Raw genomic sequence first — 20,564 nt, 5'->3', positions numbered from 1 at the left:
CCTCAGTTAATCCTTTGAAGGCTCCAGATCCATCAGAATGCTTCCCCCTGACCCCTTCTTTTGGGACAGGCAGAGACAGCCTCCATCCCAGGCTCCATGGACCCCCCTGCTCTCCAGTGCAGTCTCCCAGGAAAACGACTCCTCCAGCAGGAGCCAGGCAGATGGTCTGTGGAAGATGTGCTGCTTGCTCGTCTGTCACAGCCTTCAGAGAGTCTATTTTCAAGACTGAGGGTGTTTTTTCAATACCTGGGGACCAGGGAGCCTTCCTGGGAGACAGGATGGGCCTGTCTGTTGTTTAACCATCTCCATTCCTGGGCTGGCCTGGGTGGAGACATAAAACTGGGACGTTCCCTCACCAAAGGAGACCAAGCTCCCTCTTGGCAGAGAAAATGCTTTGGTGTGGAAAAAAATTCATCCCTGTCCTTTAGCAATTTAAAACTTAGGGAAGGGGAGAGCCCTGGGACAAGCAACCCCCCTGCCCATATCCAGGTCCTAAAGCTCCCCAAATCAACAGGCCTGATCTGCTCTGCTCAGGAGGTGGGTGAAGCAAGAGGGAAAGGCTCCCACCGCAGATCATTGCAGCTTTCTTGCTATGGATTGCACTTCTAGACTCCAAGAATAATTTGGAAAATACCTCTAAGATCCTCAAGCCCAACTGTTAGCCCAGGAAATGGGAACTTCTGCAGAGAAATAAGGGAAAGTGGCTGCACCCAGCTGCTGTGCCTCTCCCTGCTGCTAAAAGGCATCAGGGAACTGCCTGACCTGAATATTTGTAAATGGGATGAGCTGAGCAGAGCCCCAGGGCAGCTCCAGTGATGCCACTTCAGCCAGCTCCAGCAGCCTGGAAAAAAAGATCAATCACATCTGTGTTTTCCCCCATCAGCAAAAAAACCCCTCTTAGGGCTCAGGGTGTGGAAAGGAGCAAAGAACTGGGGTACCAGAGAGATGATTCCTGAAATTACATCCCTGGTTACCAACCAGAAACCAGAACCCTTTTTGGCACCAAGAACTCATGAAGTTTTCAGAGGCTGATGCTCAGTGAAGAAGCTGCCAGGGAACCAGTGGCTGGGTGGCCAAGCAAGTTCCCTGCATACAGAGAAATTGGGTTTTCCACCACAACGGATCACTGAATCCAAGTCCTGGCACTTTTTCTGTCCTGCCACCACCTTGGCAGAAGGAAGAGCACTATTATTTTGGGGGGGGGGGGGGCTTTAACCCATAGTCCTTGCAAAACCTTAAGCAGCCTCTGTCAGAAAGGGGCTGTTTCAGACACAGATGACTAAGGAGCAGCAGAGGGGTGATGGGGATCAGGCAGCACACAGTGCTTGTCTGCACACAGCCAGACAGGAAGGGCGAGGACTCGGGTTAGTCACTGGAGTTCTTTGGAGACAGGCACCCCTCCCTGCTCAAGGAAAGCTGCAATCCTACTCCCAGGGGTAAATCTGTAGGAAATACATGAAGCTTTCTGAAATCAGCGGGGTTTTTTTGGACCTGTCCATCTACCTGCTACCCTGGTTGGGCTGACATGTGGGGACAGGTGGAAAAGATGGATACACACAGCCACTCCTGCCCAAACCCCTCTGCTTACTGCATCCCAAAGGTGCCCAGTCAAAGGTAAAATCCAGCACACTCAAAGGGGGTTTATTCAATCCATGTTTTTTTTAATGGACTTGAACAGACAACACGGTTTCCATAGCAAAGGATCATCAGCCCCATCTTGTACAAAAACGGAGTTAAAAAAACGTAAAAGGAACACAACCTTGAAAAAAAGCCCAAAAATGGGTATTTATTAGAAAAAAAAAAAAAAAATTATACAAAAGCACCTCTGCCTCCTCACACTTTCCCTGCCTCCTGGAATTTCTTAAACAGGGGTTCATCAGCCCGCAGGGGGAAGGTCAGAGCCCGTTTCTGGTAGTACGTGGAGTCCATGGCCAGGTTGTCGATGACATCAGCCAGCAGATGGGCTCTCTCCACGGAGCTGCCCGGGGCATCGTAGCCCAGGGCAGTGAAATGCACGTGCAGGTGGTGGTAGGAGGGCTGGTAATGCAGGTAGATCCGCAGCTGGGAGCCGGGCACGCCGAAGCGCTTGGCTATGGCCTCCTGTGGAGGGGAAACGGAGAGCTAAGGACTGGCAAAACCTCGGAATGGATGGAAAAGAGCATCCCTGCATGGCAGGAAAGGCACAGAGAAAGGTAAAAGGGATTTCTGCTTCCTCACAGCAAGAGAAAGGGGGAAGTTTAGAAGGCCAGAGCTCTTCCCCACCCTCCATTTCAGCCTCTGCAGGGACAGAGCGAGTCCCCCGGCTGTCCCACTTTTATCTCTCCATGATGGGATGTCCTATCTACCCATATCATTTTCCCTTTCACCCTTATCACTCCAACTCATTGGAAAAGTATCAGGGATCCGTTACCAGCCAGCGTAATTAAAGCTATAAACAGCAACAGCGAACTCCGGCACGCCGGCTCCGCTCGCTGCAATCCCCCAGCTAATCTCCTAATTAATCTCCCACTTTCCCCAGTGCAATTACTTTCCAAATTCTAACGCAGTGAAGGAAGGAGAAGCTATTGCACATCCATCTCCCAAACACACCCTGTGGAAAAATCACATCAGCCGGTGAGAACAGGCAAGGGGTTGGGATGGGGTTGTTAATATGAGGAGCTCAGTGCTCACGGGAAGTATGGAGCATCCCTAAAGCACCTGGATGTGGCATGATCTGGGGAAGGTGCTGATGGAGAGCAGGAACCAGAGAGGGCAACACAGCCCTGTTTCTTGATTTAGTATCTCCTGATGAGCGGTCCCCAGGCAGATGCTGTGCCAGAAAACCCAGGGAGAGCCTTTGCAGAGGCAGCTGAGCTCTCCCTGGCCAGGGCAGCAGCGTGGGAACGGCCTCACGCTCACCTTCCCTTCCTGCAGGACGTTCCTCAGCAGCGGGAGGTGCTCGGCCGTGAGATCCCTCAGAGACTTGATCTCCCGGCGATGCACAAGGGCGATCAGGTACAGGTCATCGAGCTGCAGAGACACACGATGGGGATGAAGGGGCACAGAAAGAGCACTTGGAGGCAGCAGCACTTTGGACCTGACACACCATTCACAGCTTCCCAGGCTGATATAGGGATTCTTGTGCCATACAGGGATGCTTGTCCTCAACACCCACACTGGGCTGAATTTCCCACTACGGGATGTGCTCACCCACAATCCCACTGCACCTCAAAGCATCATTCCTGGAGAAACTGGGTTTTGTCCAGAAATGACCAGAACAGCTTCATCCCAGTCCATTAACAGTGGAATCACAAATACCTTCTCAGCTTTAGAGGCAGATGGAGTCACCAGCCCTCTGGTACTGTGAGCACCGTGCTCAGTGCTGCCCTTCCACCTTCACACGCCCCTGAGCGCCTCAAACATGCCTTCTCTGCGTGACTGAGGCTGGAGACCAGGTGCAGGCACCCACCCAGATATGTGGGGTCACTGAAGCCCCAGTCAGGAGCTTGGGGTCTGCCAGCACCCCCCATGCACACCCCACAGGCTTCTCAATGATGGTTGACCTGCAGCATGCTCAGATGAGGATTTACAGTGAACCACAACTGCCAAAACTGAAAATTTTTCCCAGTGATAAGTGATAGAGTGATAAGCTCTCTACTTTTCCACTGTGCAAACAGCTGGCCACTTTTGAGTCACACCAGTTCTACTAATAACAATTTTCAAGACCTAACTGGTCACTGTACAAATCCAGGGCAGTGAAAGTTTGTCCCTTGAGCAGCTGTGAGACAAACTTTTGGCCTCCCCCGAAGCGCTCAGCATGTTCAATGTTTAACAGTGTTTAATAATGTTTAACACAAAGTTAAACAAAAAGTTGTGGGTCATCACACTTTAAAAAGATAAAAATCCCAGTCTCCTTCAGCTCAGTTAGTGACTTTCTAACATAAACATAGGAAAGCAAAGGGTTTGGATATACTGAGACCCAGCCGATCTCTCCAGGGCTGTGAGAAACCCAATGCAGCTCTGTGGAAATTGATACTTGTGTCAAAGGATGCTCTCAGGACCCTTCACAGGTCTCTTGAAGCACAGAGCTGTTCCTGCACCCAGCCAGCTCATGGTTCCATTTGATTCCCATGCACAGCTCCAGAAAAAGACGGTGTATCAGCTTGTGCTCTTTGGCTCCAGGCTGGCTGGTGGGAGGAAAAGCAAACAGCTCTTCTCCTTAGAACAACATCTGCATGTTGCTGTTTGAAACAAATAAGCCTGTTGCTAAAAAGGCCTGAAATGATGTCATGCCAGGCATCGCTTCAGGCAATGCCTCAGGGCTCCTGCAGATTTGAAACCAACTCAAAAGTTGTGGAAGAAAAAAAAACACACACCAAAAAATTTAAAAAGTAAAAAACACCCCAAGAAACCAACTCAAACCACTGTCAAGGTTGGGCAGCAGCATCCAGAAGGATGGCAGATTTCACAGTGCTAAAGAGAAAATCTCCCCCTATCCATTAGCCTGAAATAACCTGCAGGTGAATTCACAGCATTTGTGGGCCAGGGACTAAAGGAGTGCGAGGCCACACTGCTGAAAGGACTGCTGAGGGAGGGCTCTGAGAGTCCTGCTGGGAGCTGCATCTCGCTTCCCTGATTCCATCAGCAGCCTTGCCTGCCAGGTGGGATGTGGCAGAAGGAACTGGTGCACCGGGGCAGCCCCGGGGCTGTCGGGATCAGCTCTGGCTCAGTGCCACCCACAGCCAAGAAGAAATTCCTTGGCTCAAAGGCAGAGCTGACAACCATTCCTGGGATGCTGTCTCGCCTGCCTGCGAAGGAGATCAGCAGTGCAAAGGGCCCAGATAGCTCCAGGCATGACTGGGGTGCAGACAGCAGCCCAGCAGTTGTGGAGAAGTCCAGAAGATCCTGTTCAGCATTCCAAGAGCCGACCGGAACATGGGGAAACCTCCCCAAAGAACAAATCCTGCTACTGAGGCACCCCCTGACCATGCCAGCTGGGAGATGTGGATGCAGCAGGTCTCTGGAGAAAGCCAAAGCACAAATTGTAGCCCATCTACGATTTTAGCCCGATCCCGATGTGAGCTGCAAAGTTTGGTTGCAGCACTCGAGGATTTCCACCGAGGCTTTGCTCACAGCCAGGAAAGGGACAACATGCAGCATGTTTTAGGATCCCTAAGTACTGCCCCACTGGGAGGGCAGTGAAGAGGGCACATCCTGCAAGCTGGACACATATCCCCATGCAAAATCTCATCAGGAAGAAGGTTGTGCCTCTGGTGACCAAGTGGAAATTTGAGCTTAGTTACACCATCACCACTTGACAGGGGATTTTTGGAGTAGCAAGGAATTCACGGGGAGCAGAGACTACCCTGCAGCGACTCCCTGTCGAGGCAACTCGGCTCTGGACCACAAACTGCTGCTTCCTGCACAGACACACAGGATGGTGCTGCCCACCAGCAGGCTTGTGTTCCCATTTTCTCAAGTTTTAGTTTCCATTTCTAAGTCTTAATTATACAGCAACTCTCCCCACATGCCCCCTGCAGAAGCATATGAGGATCAGAAACACAATGGGGACTTTTTCTGATGCCACCAGCTTCTAGAGAGGGGTGTGTTTATGGAGTTTCACCTCCCCAAATTTACAGCATGAAAGGGAGGCGGAGCCCAAGGAATAATTCTCAATTTAGGACTACAGCCTGGTCTTAAAAATCACTTTCACCAAGTGGCCACTCCCACAAAGGGTAAAGCAGCTGCTCCTGAGCCAAAAACCATCTGTTTAACACTGTGGAGGAGAATTAATTGCAGCAACCAAAGGACAACACAGCTGCCTGGTTTGCACCTCGAGTCAAGGCTTGCAAAAAAAAAAAAAAACAAAACAAAAAAAAAACCCACAAAAACCAACCCAGACAAGTTCAGCAGAACAAATACGCAGGATTTCGGTTCAAACACATCCTGACAACATTTGGGCTGATACAGAAAAGTGAAAGTGAACCTAATAAATGCATCTCAGAGGGAACAGCCCGGGTCTGCAGCATCCCCAATCACCTCGTGCCAAAAGGCCCTGGCAACGTCACCACTAACAACAGCGAGCACAGAAGGACACAGGCACCTACTCAAGACTCTCAAGGTGCTCTTAGGAGTCTGGAAGTGGACATTTCCTCTGGGTTACCTTCAGACAGGCAGCATTAGAGGAGCAAACCAACCTGGTTCTGATTCCACTTTAAATCTGGAACCAGAACAAAGCCACTGGAAGGATCTGGGTTTTCATGGACAATTCGATCAGCCTCGGCTTTCTTCTCCAGGATATTATACACCCACTGAAAGAGAAACACGTGATTTATAAATCAGCAGAGAATAAAAAAACAACATCTCAGATGCATTTAGCCCAAGCTCATGGATTACTGCACATTCTCTGCAACTAGAATATATAAAAAAACCCCAATTTTATTTTAAGATGATCAAATAATTTGTAATTAATTGGCCATAAAACACTTCAACAACCAACAAATTCCAGAATATGATGAGCATCATAATAAATGCTTTTTCAGTAAAAAGCAGTGAAACCCAGCTCTTGTGGGGCTCAGCACACTCCTCTTGCAATACCATGGGGCTGTTTACACCTTTTTTACCTCCCAAGCTACAGCAAAATCTTTACAACCAAGTCTGGGAAGGGAAATTGGCTGATTTTGTTCCTTATTCAAAGAGGAAGGAGCAGAGTTGGATGTGGCTCTGGCTGCTGGCAGCTCACTGCAGGGATAGGAAAGGCCTGTGTTTATTTGGGCAATGCATGTCTCTTGGCTCCCTGGCTGATTAGAAAACAGCTCACCACTCTTCTTCTTCCATACTTAAGGTTCCAGCCTCCAGCCTGCCTGTAATCCCTGCTCTGGTTATCCCCCCGTGCTCCTCCTGCAAGGCAAAGCACCATTCAGAGAAGAGTTATGGAAATGGCAGACACCAGGGGTAAGTGACAGAGTAAGACCAGAGAAAAGCATCTTTGCTCTCCCCTGGCTCCCAGCCTCAGCTCCAGCATCCTTCTTTACACCTCCAAAATGCATGTTATGCTCTGGGTTAAGCCCAGCTTAAGTACTGGACTGGCAAGGGAGTCTTCAGCCAGGTCCTTGGAAGGTAACACAAGGCAGCAGGAAATTGCTAAAGCTGGAAGATGAAAATATTTGGAAACATCATTTTCCCCACCAAATATAGGTCTGAAATATTCTGGTTGCCCCAGGTGGGTAGGGAAGGTGCAGCCAATTTCACAAATACACTGAATGAGCTGGGCTGGCAGTGCTGTGCACACCAGACACTTCTGGGGAAATCCATCAAGAGTTTAATTAATCTAATCAACACTTAGGATCACTGTCAACTGATGTGAATATATCTGGAGGGAAAAAACAACTTCTCTTCCCTTGGTCTGGGATTTTTTGCTTAAACTGCTATCTTTTCTTCTTAGCATCATCTTAGAGATTGGATTATTCAAGTGATTCTGGAAAGCACAGCACAAGCTCACTCTGCTCTGTAACCCTGTGTGCTGGTTTGGGGGAAACTTCAGCAGGAAGCTCAGCAAAAAATGGACATTTGCCTTTTGCTGAGGTTTTTATGCCTGCTCTGATCACAAGTGCCAAGCAGTGCCCTAAGTAAGTTCGCTGATCAGATGAGCTGAGCTTTAAACCCAAGGCTGCCTCGTGATGGGCAGGTCCTTGGCTGACTGCTCCTGCTGCTCCCAGCACAAGCCCAGCAAGCAGAACACATGTCCAGGGACTGGCACCACAATAAAACCATTGTCCTGAAAGCATCCACACTTTGTATCCTCCAGCAGGAAACACAGACGCCTCTGTAGCCTCCTGGTATTTCTGTCACCCTTCACATTTCCCCTTCCACTCGGCAAAACCAGTTGGATAAAGACAAGGAACAGCACTATCTAATCCCAGAGGTCAAGGACTGACCGTGCTGACCATGATTCCTCAGCAGACGCTCCTGATGGTCACCAGGAATGTTTCCATGTACTGAAATCAGTTCACAAGCATTTGGGGGAAGAGGCAGAGTGAGAGCTCCTGCAATTCCTGAAGGCAGCTGCTACACCAGGAAACTCAAGAGATTTGGGAGCAAAAGCACAGAGAAAATATTCCATGCAGGCTGTGACCGGGTGGAAACATGCACATGCCCTTCTCCAGCTAATAAATGCTGCAGTTTAAGGCAGCAGGAAAGATGGGGGAAGAGGGGGGCATCCAAGGCTCCTGGTTAATTTTGGGAAATTATTCTTAATGGAGAGCCTCAGCAGCCCCAGGATTTGGTTTATACCCCTTTCTGCAAAGGCTGGCATGACTCAATCCCTACAGACTTGTATTCCTTTGGTCTCTAAAGGAGAAAGGGAGGGGAACAGTCAAAAAAGGATAAAACCAAGGAAAACTCTGGGGCTGCCTGGGGCAAGTAGGACAAAAAGCAACAGTTTCACCACATGGAATATGGACTGAGGAGCTGAACTGCAGGAGGCATGGCAGGAGGAGTTGTGATGCAGAAATCAGTGCTTTTCCATTTCCACAGCAACCCAGAGACTCCTAAGAAGCCCACTGAACAGCACCAACACCCAGGAAGCCACTCTTGGACAGGAGAAAAAAAGTCAAGAGTTCCTCCAGAAACCTTGGGAAAGGCATCTTGGAGTACAGCTCCAAGGCAAATGTTTTTCTACAAAGATGGAAAAGGATGTCCCAGCCAACCAAGTAGAAGGGGACAGCACCGTGGAGCTGACAACACAACCAGCAGGGAGATGGGGCAGAACACTCCCAACTCTCCAGCCAGGGCTTCAGAGGAGACTTCTGACAGCACAGTGTTTTGACAGAGGAGACCAAAGACATCCGTGTCTGCAGGAGAGGGGCTGGTACCCCGTACCTGGATGCTGAAGCTCTGGGACTGGATGAAGGGCAGGGTTATGTTCTTGTAATCCTCCCAGGTTTCACGGATGAGGTGCACTTCCTGCCGGAGGTATTTCTGGATGTGTTTCTCTGTGGCAGGGTAAACCACCGTGGCTTTGATCTCTAGGAACAAACACATCAGCTGAGTTACCACCCACATTGCTTCCTTCAGTCCCCAACAAATGTCTGCCCTTCCAAAAAAAACCACACTAAGACGTTTCGAAGAGAGGGTGAGGGAGAATGGACATGGAAAGCAAACAAGTGCTTTAACCTCCCGTGCTGCTGCTGCTTTTCTGGAGGAAGAAAAAGCCAACGGCACAGCCATGGCCTGTCTTTCCAGCTCAGGTGGAGGAGTTTGCTGTCTGAGTTTTTCCACACTCGCTCTTTCAGGCCTATTAGCAACATCGGGGCAGAGGTGGGGCTCCCAGGGCAGTGTTCATGTGCAGTCAACAACCAGGACAGAAACACGACCCCAGGGACAGGGACACATCTTTCTCATACTTAAATCCAAAGCTCACAGGACGCACCCAGCTACATCGTCCAGCCACAAACCCAGATGAACTCCAAGGAGCAGCTCCTTCCCAGAGCTCAGTCAGAGTGCTTGGCCTCAAGCCCCAAGTGAGGCAAAGAAGCCAAGGGCACAGGGACAGATCCAGAGCAAACAACGTGAGCTGGTAGGTCAACACAGCTCAAGATGAGCCGAGAGAAGAGGGCTGAGTAACCCCATGCCCACAAAAAGCATTTCACCATTTACCCTGGCAAAAAGAAAACATTTTCTGTTTGCCTCGAGATCAGAACATTGACGTGCAATTTCTGTGGCATTAAACAGGATGCAAGTGCTCACCTTGTCAACCTAGCAGCTCTGATGTCGGCAGCAGTAAATCCTACCCACAGGGCTAAAACACTCGGGAAACATCCGTCTTTGGCCAAGACTGGATGTGCAATACAGAGCCTGCCACAACTCCAAGGTGCTCCAAGGGCACAGGAGTGTCTCTGCCGTCCCAGCTGACACAGAGCTGCTATGAACATCAGTGCAGGAAGGAGAAAAGCCCCACAAGCCTGGGCAAACCCCAGGCAGACCAGACTGAGGCAAGTGGCCGGGGCACTGCGAACACTGCAGGCTGTGCCCAGGGTCTGCCACAGAAAACCATGGGCTGCACAAGTACCAGGGCACCAAAGTTGTGCTTCAGGCCTTAAGCTTGTATATAGGCTAGCTAGCCACTGAATACAAACACCTATTTGTTCCCAGAGCCAGGATTTAGGATGGTCTCAGTCTTTTTAAGTTTTCTACTTTCTGTTTTTTTTAAGGTCAGCGCTGCACAATCTGAGAGACTCTGCCTTTTCATTCCATGCCAAACCCAGCTTAATGAAATCCACAGGAAAATGCTGGTAACATGAAATATGAAAATGCAAACCACAAGGGCAGTCTGGTCTGATTCCCACCATACACATGTTCAAACAAGATTGTTTTCCAGGACTCAATTAGCACTTCTAGCAGGATGATGTAATACCAAAGAAAAAAAGACAAGGCTGTAGCTCTCCTCACTTAAAAAGATCAGCAAAGCACTGGGGAGAAAACAAAAAAGGCAAAAGATAAAATACCACAGCCAGCCTCAGGCTAAAACTTCCACAATTTGATTTTATATCCCAAAAATAGAGCAAGGTCTGCAGCAGAAGCCCCTCAGTGCTGGGTGGTGATAACCACAGTGCGTGGGGGTGCAGGGGACCCATAATGGCTTCCCTGGCACCTCCCCAGTTTGGGGGTGGCTCCTCATGGTGGGGAGAGAACTCAGGGTGTTTTAAATGAGAGATCATAGAACTCCTTCATGTGCAGCTGCAGCTGAGCAGATGTTTGGAAGAGGAGGCAGGGGAGAGGCTGTGGTTCACTTACGATTATTTCCCTTCTGAAGGTCTCATCAACCCCAAAATGTCCCAGTGATGCTAATTAGCATCAATCACTGCAGCCAGAGAGGCTGTTTGATACCTGCTCAGAGCCTGACAGTCCTTAGGAGCCGCACACAGGATGCAAAGTCACAGCTGAGCCTGGGCTCGGCTGCAGGAAACATCCACAGCGAGACCAGGCTCGCCCTGAAATCTTTCCAGCGCTGGCACGTGGCCACACTCCGGTTTCCAAGTCTGCTCCTGACAGGGTCCGTGTGCACCAGAGCAGCACGTAGGCCGTGGGGCACCCAAAACCTGCCCTGGCCTGGAAACTGGGGTAAGGAACCGCTGGACACGTGATGTGGGTTTCTAAGCTGGCAGAAGCATCAGGGATTGTCTCTGCTCACATGTGAGTCACAGCAGCCAGGCTGTTCCTGAACGCCGGCCCGAGGCCACCACGGAGCATCTGTGGTTTGTTCTGGAAGACAGGACTGACCATCAACTAACTGGAGGTTATAAAAAGCCAGGAGGTTTAACTAAAGGAACCTGGATGAGCAGGAGGCAGAGAACATCTGTCCAGGCTGGTCACTCTACAAGGGGCATTTGAGGGGAAGCACCACAGTACTGGGAAAGTGCCCAGGAGAAAAGGAGGCTCAGATTGACCAGACACACACACTTCTCCCCTCTCCTGCTAAAAACAAGAGAGGAAAACACAATCAAAGACACAAGAAAAATCAAACCACCATTTGAGGAACTTAAGGGAAAAAGGGCTGTAAGCTGCTGTTTCCAGGAGGAGAGGACAAAACATGAGCAGAGAGAGCTCGTGCATGTAGGAAAGGACACTCTGAGCTCACTAATGATGCCTCATCTCCTTCTGTGCCGCACTGTCCCCAGGCTCTGCCAAAATCCCCCTCCAGCTCAGCACATCAGTGAGGAGAGGCCTCACACTCTCCTCTCCCACCCCACTGCAGCATTAACACCTACTGCCAGACTGTTTTAGACAGATTTAACCCTGCCAGGGAGCCAGGAGAAGCACACAGGGCAGGCACAACCTATTTCTCCTTTTGGGCAGGGTGGCTTTTTCCTCTTTGCTAGCAGGAAGCTGAGCTTTGGTTTATAACCTCCCTAATCCACCTGACCATCAGGTGCAGGAAGGTGCCAAGGCCGAGGAACAAAAGATATGTCAATATTTGCATTCTTGCAGGTTTCCTTTCCCTCTGCAAGCCTTGTTCCTGCTGCATCCTGCTCTGGGGAAGACAGTGCCTTGGACACAGCCCTAACTAAATATATAATTAAATATACTAACACACAACTCCCCTGCTGCATGAATAGTTCGTTTGGTTTTAGGACCACAACTGCACAAGGGTCACACGGGAACACCGGATTCCAACCCAACCCCAGCCAGGTATGCCCATGGCTTTGTCCCAGACAGCTGGGGCTCTCTTTAGTGAATGAATTAAAGCTGCAAAGGATAAAGCCTGCAAGAGCTCACAGTCTCCAAGGCCAGCACATGCCAGGGCAAGCCAAGCATGCTGCCAGGGACTCAGCCAAGGCTGCCTGGCCCCTGGGGCTCATCCCAAGAGGACTTGGGGGGCTCAGCGGACTTTAGCTGCAACAGGGACTGCAAAGAGGAAAGTTGCAGTTTACCACCCCTGCAAAACACAGAGCAAAGCACAGTGACACCCCCCACCATCCTCCAAACCACCCCACACGCTCCCACAGCTTCAGGCTCAAGCTTTTTATTTAAGTGTAAATGCAGGAAGTTTTCTTGGCTGGGCAAACCCCAGAGGCAGCCAGAGCACGGAAACGCAGGAAGAAGAACCATGCAGCTCCTGCATGTTTCTCCAGCTCCTCGCTGCCTGAAACCAGACTCTTTTTGAGACATGGATTGCTTCCTGCATGACTGAAAACTTTCCTTCCACATTCTCCCATTTTTCCCACAATTTCTCCACCCCATGTTGGAGCCATGGAGCCAGAGCTTCTCCCTTTGTGCTTGTTTTAAGATGTTTTTAATAAGCTTCAGCCTGCAGCCAAGGAGCAAAGACTCCTTAGAGGACTGATAAGAACCCTTAAATCACACCAGCACAGCTTTGGAGAAGCACAGTCCCACAGCAGCCAGGCATGAAGAGGCTGCTTTTTGCCATAAACATCAAGCTCTCCTTGGCAAATGGGTGTGAGGAACTGGATGTTATCAGGGAACATGGATATTGAACCATCTGCCTTTTGCAATCCAACCTTTGGCAGAAGGAAGATGTTTCCCTTTCTGTAAAATCAGCCTTTGCCCTCCCTGCAGGGGAAAGCCAAGGCTGGAGATTCCTCTCACATCTAGGCTGAAGCTGCCTCTTAAATCAAGACAACATCCAGAAAGTGGCCTTAAAATAAGTTGCACATGCTTGCCTCTGGTAGCAGCACAGTCACATCAGCTCTGACACACTACTCCTCACAAATTCACAAAGTCCCCTCTCCTTACTCCAGGGGTTTGGGTTGTCCTTCAGAGAAACTCTGACCATTACTGGCTTGTTTGCAAAAGTTATTTCCCATTTTAGCCTTGACAGGTGTAGTAAAATCAATGAGATGAGTAAGACTCATCTGGTGTCGCCTTCACTCCGGTGTGCTCCCAGATCTAAAAATCTCATCACAGTGAAATGTCTTTTCCGAGGTCAAAGCGGAGTCATTTGCTCAAGTAACATGCTTTGGGCCCCCTTTCCCTTTTGTTTGGCCTCCCTTTCCCTGTGTCACCACACAAACAAGTCATCATCACACAGGGCCTGTGCCGGTTTGACTGCGCAGAGGGAGCAGCACCCGACTCTCCTCAATGCGGAGGTGGGGAAAGAGCGCAGGCAGTGTCCACTTCCAGCTGTGATACTCCAGCTGAATGAAGAGCCCCATGGGCTGGGGAGCACAGAGGCAGCACTGAGAAACACGCTCTGGAGGCAGCTCCTCACGACATCAGCACGAGTCACCCGCAGTCAGCGCTTCCTCTGTCTCAAGGTCTGTCTTAGGTCAGAAAGCAAGAGGCTGAGAGTGGCAGGGCTCAACTGCCCAGCGTGCTGTGAAATCCCCCAGGTGAATTCCTTCATCACATACCACAGGACTGTTCCATGAACTGCTTAACGCCAAAGTCTGGCCTTTTCTACAAGATATTTTACTGTATCTTATACCCAAGTGTAAACTTGCAAGGACCAGGAGATAAAACCCTGTTAACTCCAACCCTGCAACCAAGGAGCCAACAAGACCCTGTGCAAGGGCTCCGAGTCTCCACATTATCACTCGACATCCCAGATCGGTCAAACCCCAACTGCAGCTTTACAGGCAATTCCTCCTGTTTAGGTTTTTAAGCTGCATTCCTCGTATCAATTACGTCCTTGGGCCGTGACTCAGCTCCAAAGGGTAATTTCCTTCCTCTCCTGACACACACGGCTTTTCCCCTGGTGCCAGCCCAGCAGCTCATGCAGTGTGCCCGCTGAACAGCTATTTGCTGCTAAGTGCTTCAAAAGAAGAAGCCTCCTTGCTCTCCACTCCAACTCGGGAAGCCTGGACAGCAGCTCCAGGGTCTACAGCCCCCTCCTGATCTCCTGCTTGGGGCTGCTCAGCATCCAGAGCGAGATGAGGGGTGCCAAGGAGAGAGGTGGGAAAGAAAGATGCACCACTGGGTAATATCGCAGCAAAAACTTACCTTTTAAAGTCAGATTTAAAAGTCATTAAAAAGATAAAGCTTGGCAGGAGAAAGCCAGAGGCTTCTTCCCCATTCAAACATGCAGGAGGGGTTTTGCACCTGGCATAAGCCTTAAATAAAATAAGGAATTCTGTTCTCAGAGTAATGTGGAGTTACACAGCGCTGCAGCAAAGTGCTGCAAGGAAGGCAAAGGCTGGCACGGCTGAGCTGGGCACAGCCCAGGGGATTTCAGTCTTGCAATGCCACCTCGTGGGAATCACTGCAACTCCCGCCGGGCTGGAATACCGCAGGTGCCCAAGCAGGAGCTTTCCCAGCTAAGAAACAGGAGCTTTAATGTCTTCCAACAATGCCTGTGCCCAGTGTTTTCCTCAGACTGAAACTCACTGTAACAACAAAACCTTTAATTTTAAGTCCTTCACAGGAGAAAAGGAGTTTTGCACAACTCAAGCTGACAAATCCAGACAGTACTTCCTCCTACACCCTGGGAACAGAGCTAAAACAAGAGCATTTTTGGGAAGGCACATCAAATACCCTGCAAATTTAATTTGGGACTGCAACAACATCTTACTTAAGGCACTCAGATTAATTTTGACTATTAAACCTGTTTGGCTGCTGTGGTGTTTATGGAAGCATTGACATGAAACTTATCACTGCATTTCCAGAATTTAAACATACACCAGCATTCATGTGGAATTAATTGTGGAAGGTGGTTCTGCTCCACTCAGGTGAGACCCCCACCTGCAGAGCTGCCTCCAGCTCTGAGGTTCTCAGCACAGGCAGAACATGGCACCACTGGAGCAAGTCAGAGGAGGCCATGGAGATGCTGAGCATTGGAGCAGCTCTGCTCTGGAGCCAGGCTGGGAGAGCTGGGGGTGTTCACCTGGAGAAGAGAAGGGCCTGGAGAGAACTCAGAGCCACTTCCAGTGTCTAAAGGGCCTCCAAGAGAGATGACGAGGGACATGGCATAAGGGTCTGGAGGGACAGGACAAGGAGGAATGGCTCCACACTGCCAAAGGGCAGGGTTAGATGGGATACTGGGAAGGAACTGTTCCCTGTGAGGGTGGGGAGGCCCTGGCACAGGGTGCCCAGAGAAGCTGTGGCTGCCCCTGGATCCCTGGAAGTGTCCAAGGCCAGGGTGGATGGCACTTGGAGCAGCCTTGGACAGTGGAAGGTGTCCCTGCCCATGGCAGGGGGTTGGGACAAGAGGAGCTTTAGGGTCCCTTCCAACCCAAAACAGTCTGGGACTCTGTGACTAAACTGAAGGGCCCAAAGACCAGCCCTGCTTTCCAGTGGCAGCTGGAGAGCACCACCATGGCAGGACACCTTTCCACTGGGACCAGAGTCCCCTCTGCAGGGCAAGAGCCTTCCACTGCAGCTCCCCAACCTGCCCATCTGTCCTTGTCATACTTGGTTGTTAACAGAGTTTTATAACACACAGATGTGTGAAATCAGCAGGGGGATGGGGCTCATCTGCCCCAGCACTCAAATCCTCCCCCAAACACAACCTGCCTGTCCTTAGCAGGTGACAAAAAAGCCCATGAGATGCCACCCTGGGATAAGAAGCAGCTGCATGTGCCCTGCAGACTGTTTTCAAGAGAAACATTCTGGAAGGAGACAGCTCTTACCCAGGTAAGAGCACTGACAAACACCCAGAGAGCCCTCACACCCCTGAGCCTTTCTGCACCTTCACACCAAGGTCATCAAGCCATGGCCATTCAGTGCCTCATCAGCTGAGCCACATGTCCATGGCATGGGAAAAGGGCATAAAACAGGGCAGCATTGAGAGCCTTGGGATAAGACATTGCCTTCAGTGTGGCAACAACCCACTGACCTCCCCACCTGGACCAGATGTGCTGCTGTCACCAAACCACAAACGGGGTGGTGCAGCCAGGTCCGGCAGTGGCACTTGCTCATCTCACTGCATCCTCCCCTCTGGAGTGGGCAGGAACCATATCCTGGCATCCCAGCTGCCCTCCCAGGATCCCTGAGCAGGGCTAAGGGCACTCACCACTCAGCTCCGGGGGAGGGCTCAGGTAGAACGTGCAGTAAATGTCATTGTGCATCTGCAGCTCTGCGTTCATGGGCTTCTTCAGCAGGTCTGGGATCTTCTCCTCCTGGAAAGGAGTCTTTTCCAGGATGACTACAGCATCTGTGCCCTCTCCGGAGAGGCCAATCTTCTGGAAAAGGAATGGATCATCAGCAAACACAGACCTAGCACTGAGTGCTAGAGGTCAGGGATCATGGCAGACACCTCGTAGCACCCCGGTTCTCGTGCTGAAACCGCTTTGCAGGCCAGACACCCATCCAAAAATAAACCGCACAATTGCCCGGAAGTACAGCAGGAATTTGCTCTCCACCAAGGAACAAAGGTGGTTTTTGGGGGAGCAGGGGATGTGAGCAATGACTCAGTCCATGTGCACCTCCCCAGATGCTCCCAGGTTTCCTGCTGACCCACAGCACCAATTTAATCTCTGACATTCCCAGAAAGAGGGCAGAGGAAGGCATAGGGATTTGCATCATAGTCAAGGAGCAAGTTCTGGGGCAGGAGGCACTTACTGCTGCCCTGCTCCAAGGAACCACAGCCCCCGATCCCATGACCTCAGCGTGCTGGTTCTGGGCAGTGCTGGGTGTGGAACATCCCCCAACATCACTCCTGTCTGTACAAGACGCAGGTGAGGCCTCACCACACCAGCTGGGGAGAGCAACAGGGCTCACCTGGGGCTCCCAACCCTGTCACGCTCACAGGACAGAGCAGGAGGCCCGTGCCCAATTCAGTTACTGCAGCAACCCCCTGCCTCGAGACCAAAGAAGCAGCCTGGGACTTCCCTATCCTCATCTCCTGCTAGGATGCACATCTTCAGGAGACAGGAGCAGAGGCAGCTGCATGCTTCCCACGCCATGCACAGACAATCCCAAGAGTTATTACAAATTTTCCTGTAATGGCTGTTTTACAGTCCCAAAGTCGGCGTGCTGCTCGCAATCCAGTGCCACTCTACCTACCAAGCACGAACAGCTTGCTTGAATTCAAAACCACCAAATTATACGAATAAGAAAGAGGGTTGCAATAAAGTCTCCAGCCGCCTCCTTGGCCTGCTTTGGGCAGCGCCAGGCTGGAAAAGCCTGCCGGGACGGGATGACCGGAGGGTGACCGGGGACCCGCGGCGGCGGGGGGCGTGGCTTGCCCGGAGCGCGCCGCCGGGGGCGGGGCCAAGCCCTCAGCGGCGGAAAATGGCGGCGGGCGCGACCGCCCCCCCCCCACCCGTACCTCCGCGTGCAGGAACACGATTTTGTCCCTCGCCGACTCCCGCAGGACGCGCCGCACCCGCAGGTCCGACAGCGTGAAGGCGGCGCTGGCCCCGCCTGGAGCGGCGGCCCCGCCATTTTTCTCCTCCTCCTCCTCCCGCTTCCTCTTCGGCTGCGGGGCCTCCGCCATGGTTCGCGCCCGCCCTTGCACTGCGCACGCGCGGCGCCTCGGGGAGCGCTGGGGAACCGCGCCCCCTGGCGGCTCGGAGGTCGCGCAGCTCCGCCGCTCCTTTTCCCACAAACCGCCCCAGCCGGGGATTGAGAACAAAAATACGGAAAACCACCAAAATTTAAAACTTCTGCATTTTCGTACTCGCAACGATTCCGTGCAAAGTCACTGCCTGCCTCATCTTGTCCTGCCCACAGCCCAGCAGGTGCCTTGTCAGCTTAGTGGGGATCCCAGAGCTCTCAGGACAGAGAACGCCAGCACAGTAAGGAGCTCTGGTGACCCCGAGACCCACCCGATGTCAGACCTTAGTGTTTGTGTGGTGGATGTCCCTGTCCCTGCTGAGGAGATTTTGGCCACTGGGACATGGCGGGCTTTGGTCCACTGTCCCTCATGGAAGTGGGGAACTCCCCATCCTTGGCTCCCAGGTCTGGTCTGAGCAGCTCAGGTTTGACCTCGAGGTCCAATGGGACGTGCCAACGCCCAGATCCAAAGGCGACAGCTGCATGATGCCCACGGGGATGCATCTGCCTGCTCCCAGCACTACTCCATCCTTTTTGTGGAGCTCTGGCACAGATCCTGGAGGTCTGCAGAGACAGCAGATGAGCTCCATTAGCAACCCATTTAAAAATCAACTGTTGAAATAAATGTATGGAATCTGGTGCCTTCCCATGGTCCTCACCCCAAGAGAGTGACATTTCATCAGCATCCCACAGGATACTCACAGCGCACAACAGTGTCTCTGATCTGCCTGAAGCTTTTCTCCTTCAGCACCATGTAGATGTAGTAGATGTTGCGCAGCTCCCTCGGATAATCCTTGCGATCCACGTCCTTCAGCACTGGGATGGTGCGTCCGTTGGCCATCGGAGCCTCAGCCAAGGCCTGGTGCATCTGGTACCTGCACCAGGGGTCCTGCAGGAAGCCGGGGGTTATGAGCATGACCCAGCAGTGGCTGTTCTGCACGGCGTCACACAGCTCTGTCACCATCGCGCTGCCCGCCACCGCATCCCGCAGCTGCAGGAAGCAACGGAAGCTCTCAGGCTGGCCCTCCAGGTAGGACACCAGCTCCTCCACCAGCTCCACGTCCCCCTCACTGTGGCAGATGCAGACGTCATAGCTCTTGTCCCACCGGGGGCTGTCCGAGGCGCTGATGTCCGGTGCTGACACAGGCGACAGGGAGATGGAGCTGGTGGCCAAGCTCATGCTGGAAGAGCTGGAGCTCTTGGCAGAGGATGAGGAGGAGGAGGAGGAAGGTGAGGATGAAGCAGAGTGGCTGGACTTGAGGCTTTCCACTGAGCTGGGCTTGGGCTTGTGCAGGAGCTGCCTAAACCAACCTGCAGAATGAGGCCACAGTGAGTTTTGGGGGGTTCAGCACCCCCTGGACTTCCCAAGCACAGCATCATTCGATCAGCAGGATGCCCCCACATGGAAAGGGGTGGGTGGGATGTCACCTTGACCCCCAAAACCACCCTGGTCCCTAAAACCTGAGGTGCCACCAACAGCCGAATGCTGTGGGATCGTGAGGAGCAGCTCATGGGCACCCTCATGTTCTGTTGGGGAGGGGATGCCATGAGGGAGAGGACTCACCAGCCATAGTGGGCAGCACGCTGCTCAGCCACCAATTGCTCCCGGGACACCTCTCCTGAGAGCAGAAAAGAGGGATAAAATAAAACTGAAAGCAAGAACTTCATGGCAGGTTTCAGCCCCAGGAGCTCAGCGTGGTCTATTCCAGGGACCTGCACCTCTGGGGTGCTCTCTTACAGCCTCAAAATCACCCCCAGCAGAGTTTTCCGCATCTGCCTTCCCAAAATGTGCTGGGAAGGGACATTTACCTGTTACTGGCTCTCTCCACTGGAGATACACACCTGCAGCAAGCAAGGCCGAGAGAGAATGGGGAGGAGAAACCCTCATTCCCATCAGTGGGGAAAGGATCCTGTGGAGAGAAGTGGGAATCAGCTGGGATCACCAGGGATGGACTGGGTGCTGGCAAACCAAAGGCAGCTCGGGTGATGAGCTGTGAATCCTTGGTGCTGCCTGCCCTGGCATTCCTGTCTGTTCCCTGCCAGCTCACGCCAGCCCATGCCTCAGCACTGTGCTCCCAGCATGGTTTAGGGAGCCCAGACACTTCCTGCGGACACCCAGGAGCAGCAGCATGGGAAACAGCTGCTGTTTTCCACTGCTGGCATCACCCCTTCCGAAATGAAACAGCCCAAGTCATGCTAAAGCCTTTCCCCTACTTCAAAAACAGCACAGGACTGCAGGAAGTGCCAGCAAAACCCCGGCACGCCCACAGAAACCATAGTGCCCGACGTCAGCCAAAAGCTCAAGCGTGACTGGAACAATGAGTGTGGACAAAGTTTGGGAAATGCTTACCTGGAATGCAGGAGTCTGGCACCGGAGCAGGGAACGGGATGCATCAGCCCCTGGGTTTGGCAAAGAAAGATCTTCCGGGATTACCTAGGTGGGAAAGGACAGGTGGAATGCAGTGTGTTCACTCTGGAGTCTAATGGGATCTGCAGTGAATGGTGAGGCTGATCCATCCGGGCAGCTTCCACATCCAGGAGCGGCTCCCAGCGAAGCTGCCCTGGTGTGGAAATGAGGACGGGGCAGCCACCTGCTTCCCCAGGTACAGCTCCCTGAACACGCCCAGGTGCCC

At 51.9% G+C, this 20,564-nt stretch overlaps 2 protein-coding genes across 4 annotated transcripts; both read right to left on the bottom strand.

The window, feature by feature from the left end:
- Positions 1-1,640: 1,640 nt before the first annotated feature.
- DCPS (decapping enzyme, scavenger) lies at positions 1,641-17,967 on the bottom strand. 2 transcript variants are annotated; one of them, XM_068994613.1, is made up of 6 exons: positions 17,705-17,967; positions 16,448-16,616; positions 8,860-9,005; positions 6,177-6,290; positions 2,899-3,009; positions 1,641-2,100 (listed from the first exon to the last, which is right to left on the bottom strand). In XM_068994613.1, the coding sequence occupies exons 1-6, from the start codon at positions 17,870-17,872 to the stop codon at positions 1,834-1,836; spliced, it is 975 nt and encodes a 324-aa protein (XP_068850714.1). In that variant the 5' UTR covers positions 17,873-17,967; the 3' UTR covers positions 1,641-1,833. The 2 variants fall into 2 exon arrangements, with proteins under 2 accessions (XP_068850714.1, XP_068850715.1); XM_068994614.1 differs by lacking the exon at positions 17,705-17,967 and adding an exon at positions 16,996-17,205.
- A 60-nt stretch (positions 17,968-18,027) lies between these two features.
- On the bottom strand, positions 18,028-20,301 carry TIRAP (TIR domain containing adaptor protein). Of its 2 annotated transcripts, XM_068994615.1 has the most exons (5): positions 20,282-20,301; positions 19,774-19,841; positions 19,496-19,550; positions 18,634-19,242; positions 18,028-18,495 (listed from the first exon to the last, which is right to left on the bottom strand). In XM_068994615.1, the coding sequence occupies exons 3-5, from the start codon at positions 19,500-19,502 to the stop codon at positions 18,452-18,454; spliced, it is 660 nt and encodes a 219-aa protein (XP_068850716.1). In that variant the 5' UTR covers positions 19,503-19,550; positions 19,774-19,841; positions 20,282-20,301; the 3' UTR covers positions 18,028-18,451. The 2 variants fall into 2 exon arrangements, with proteins under 2 accessions (XP_068850716.1, XP_068850717.1); XM_068994616.1 differs by lacking the exons at positions 19,774-19,841; positions 20,282-20,301 and adding an exon at positions 19,741-19,773.
- Positions 20,302-20,564: the final 263 nt, after the last annotated feature.

The sequence above is a fragment of the Aphelocoma coerulescens genome, chromosome 24, assembly GCF_041296385.1.
Source record: "Aphelocoma coerulescens isolate FSJ_1873_10779 chromosome 24, UR_Acoe_1.0, whole genome shotgun sequence".
NCBI lineage: Eukaryota > Metazoa > Chordata > Aves > Passeriformes > Corvidae > Aphelocoma > Aphelocoma coerulescens.
Note: the sequence above shows the minus strand (reverse complement) of the source record. Positions and strands in the feature narration are given on the sequence as shown.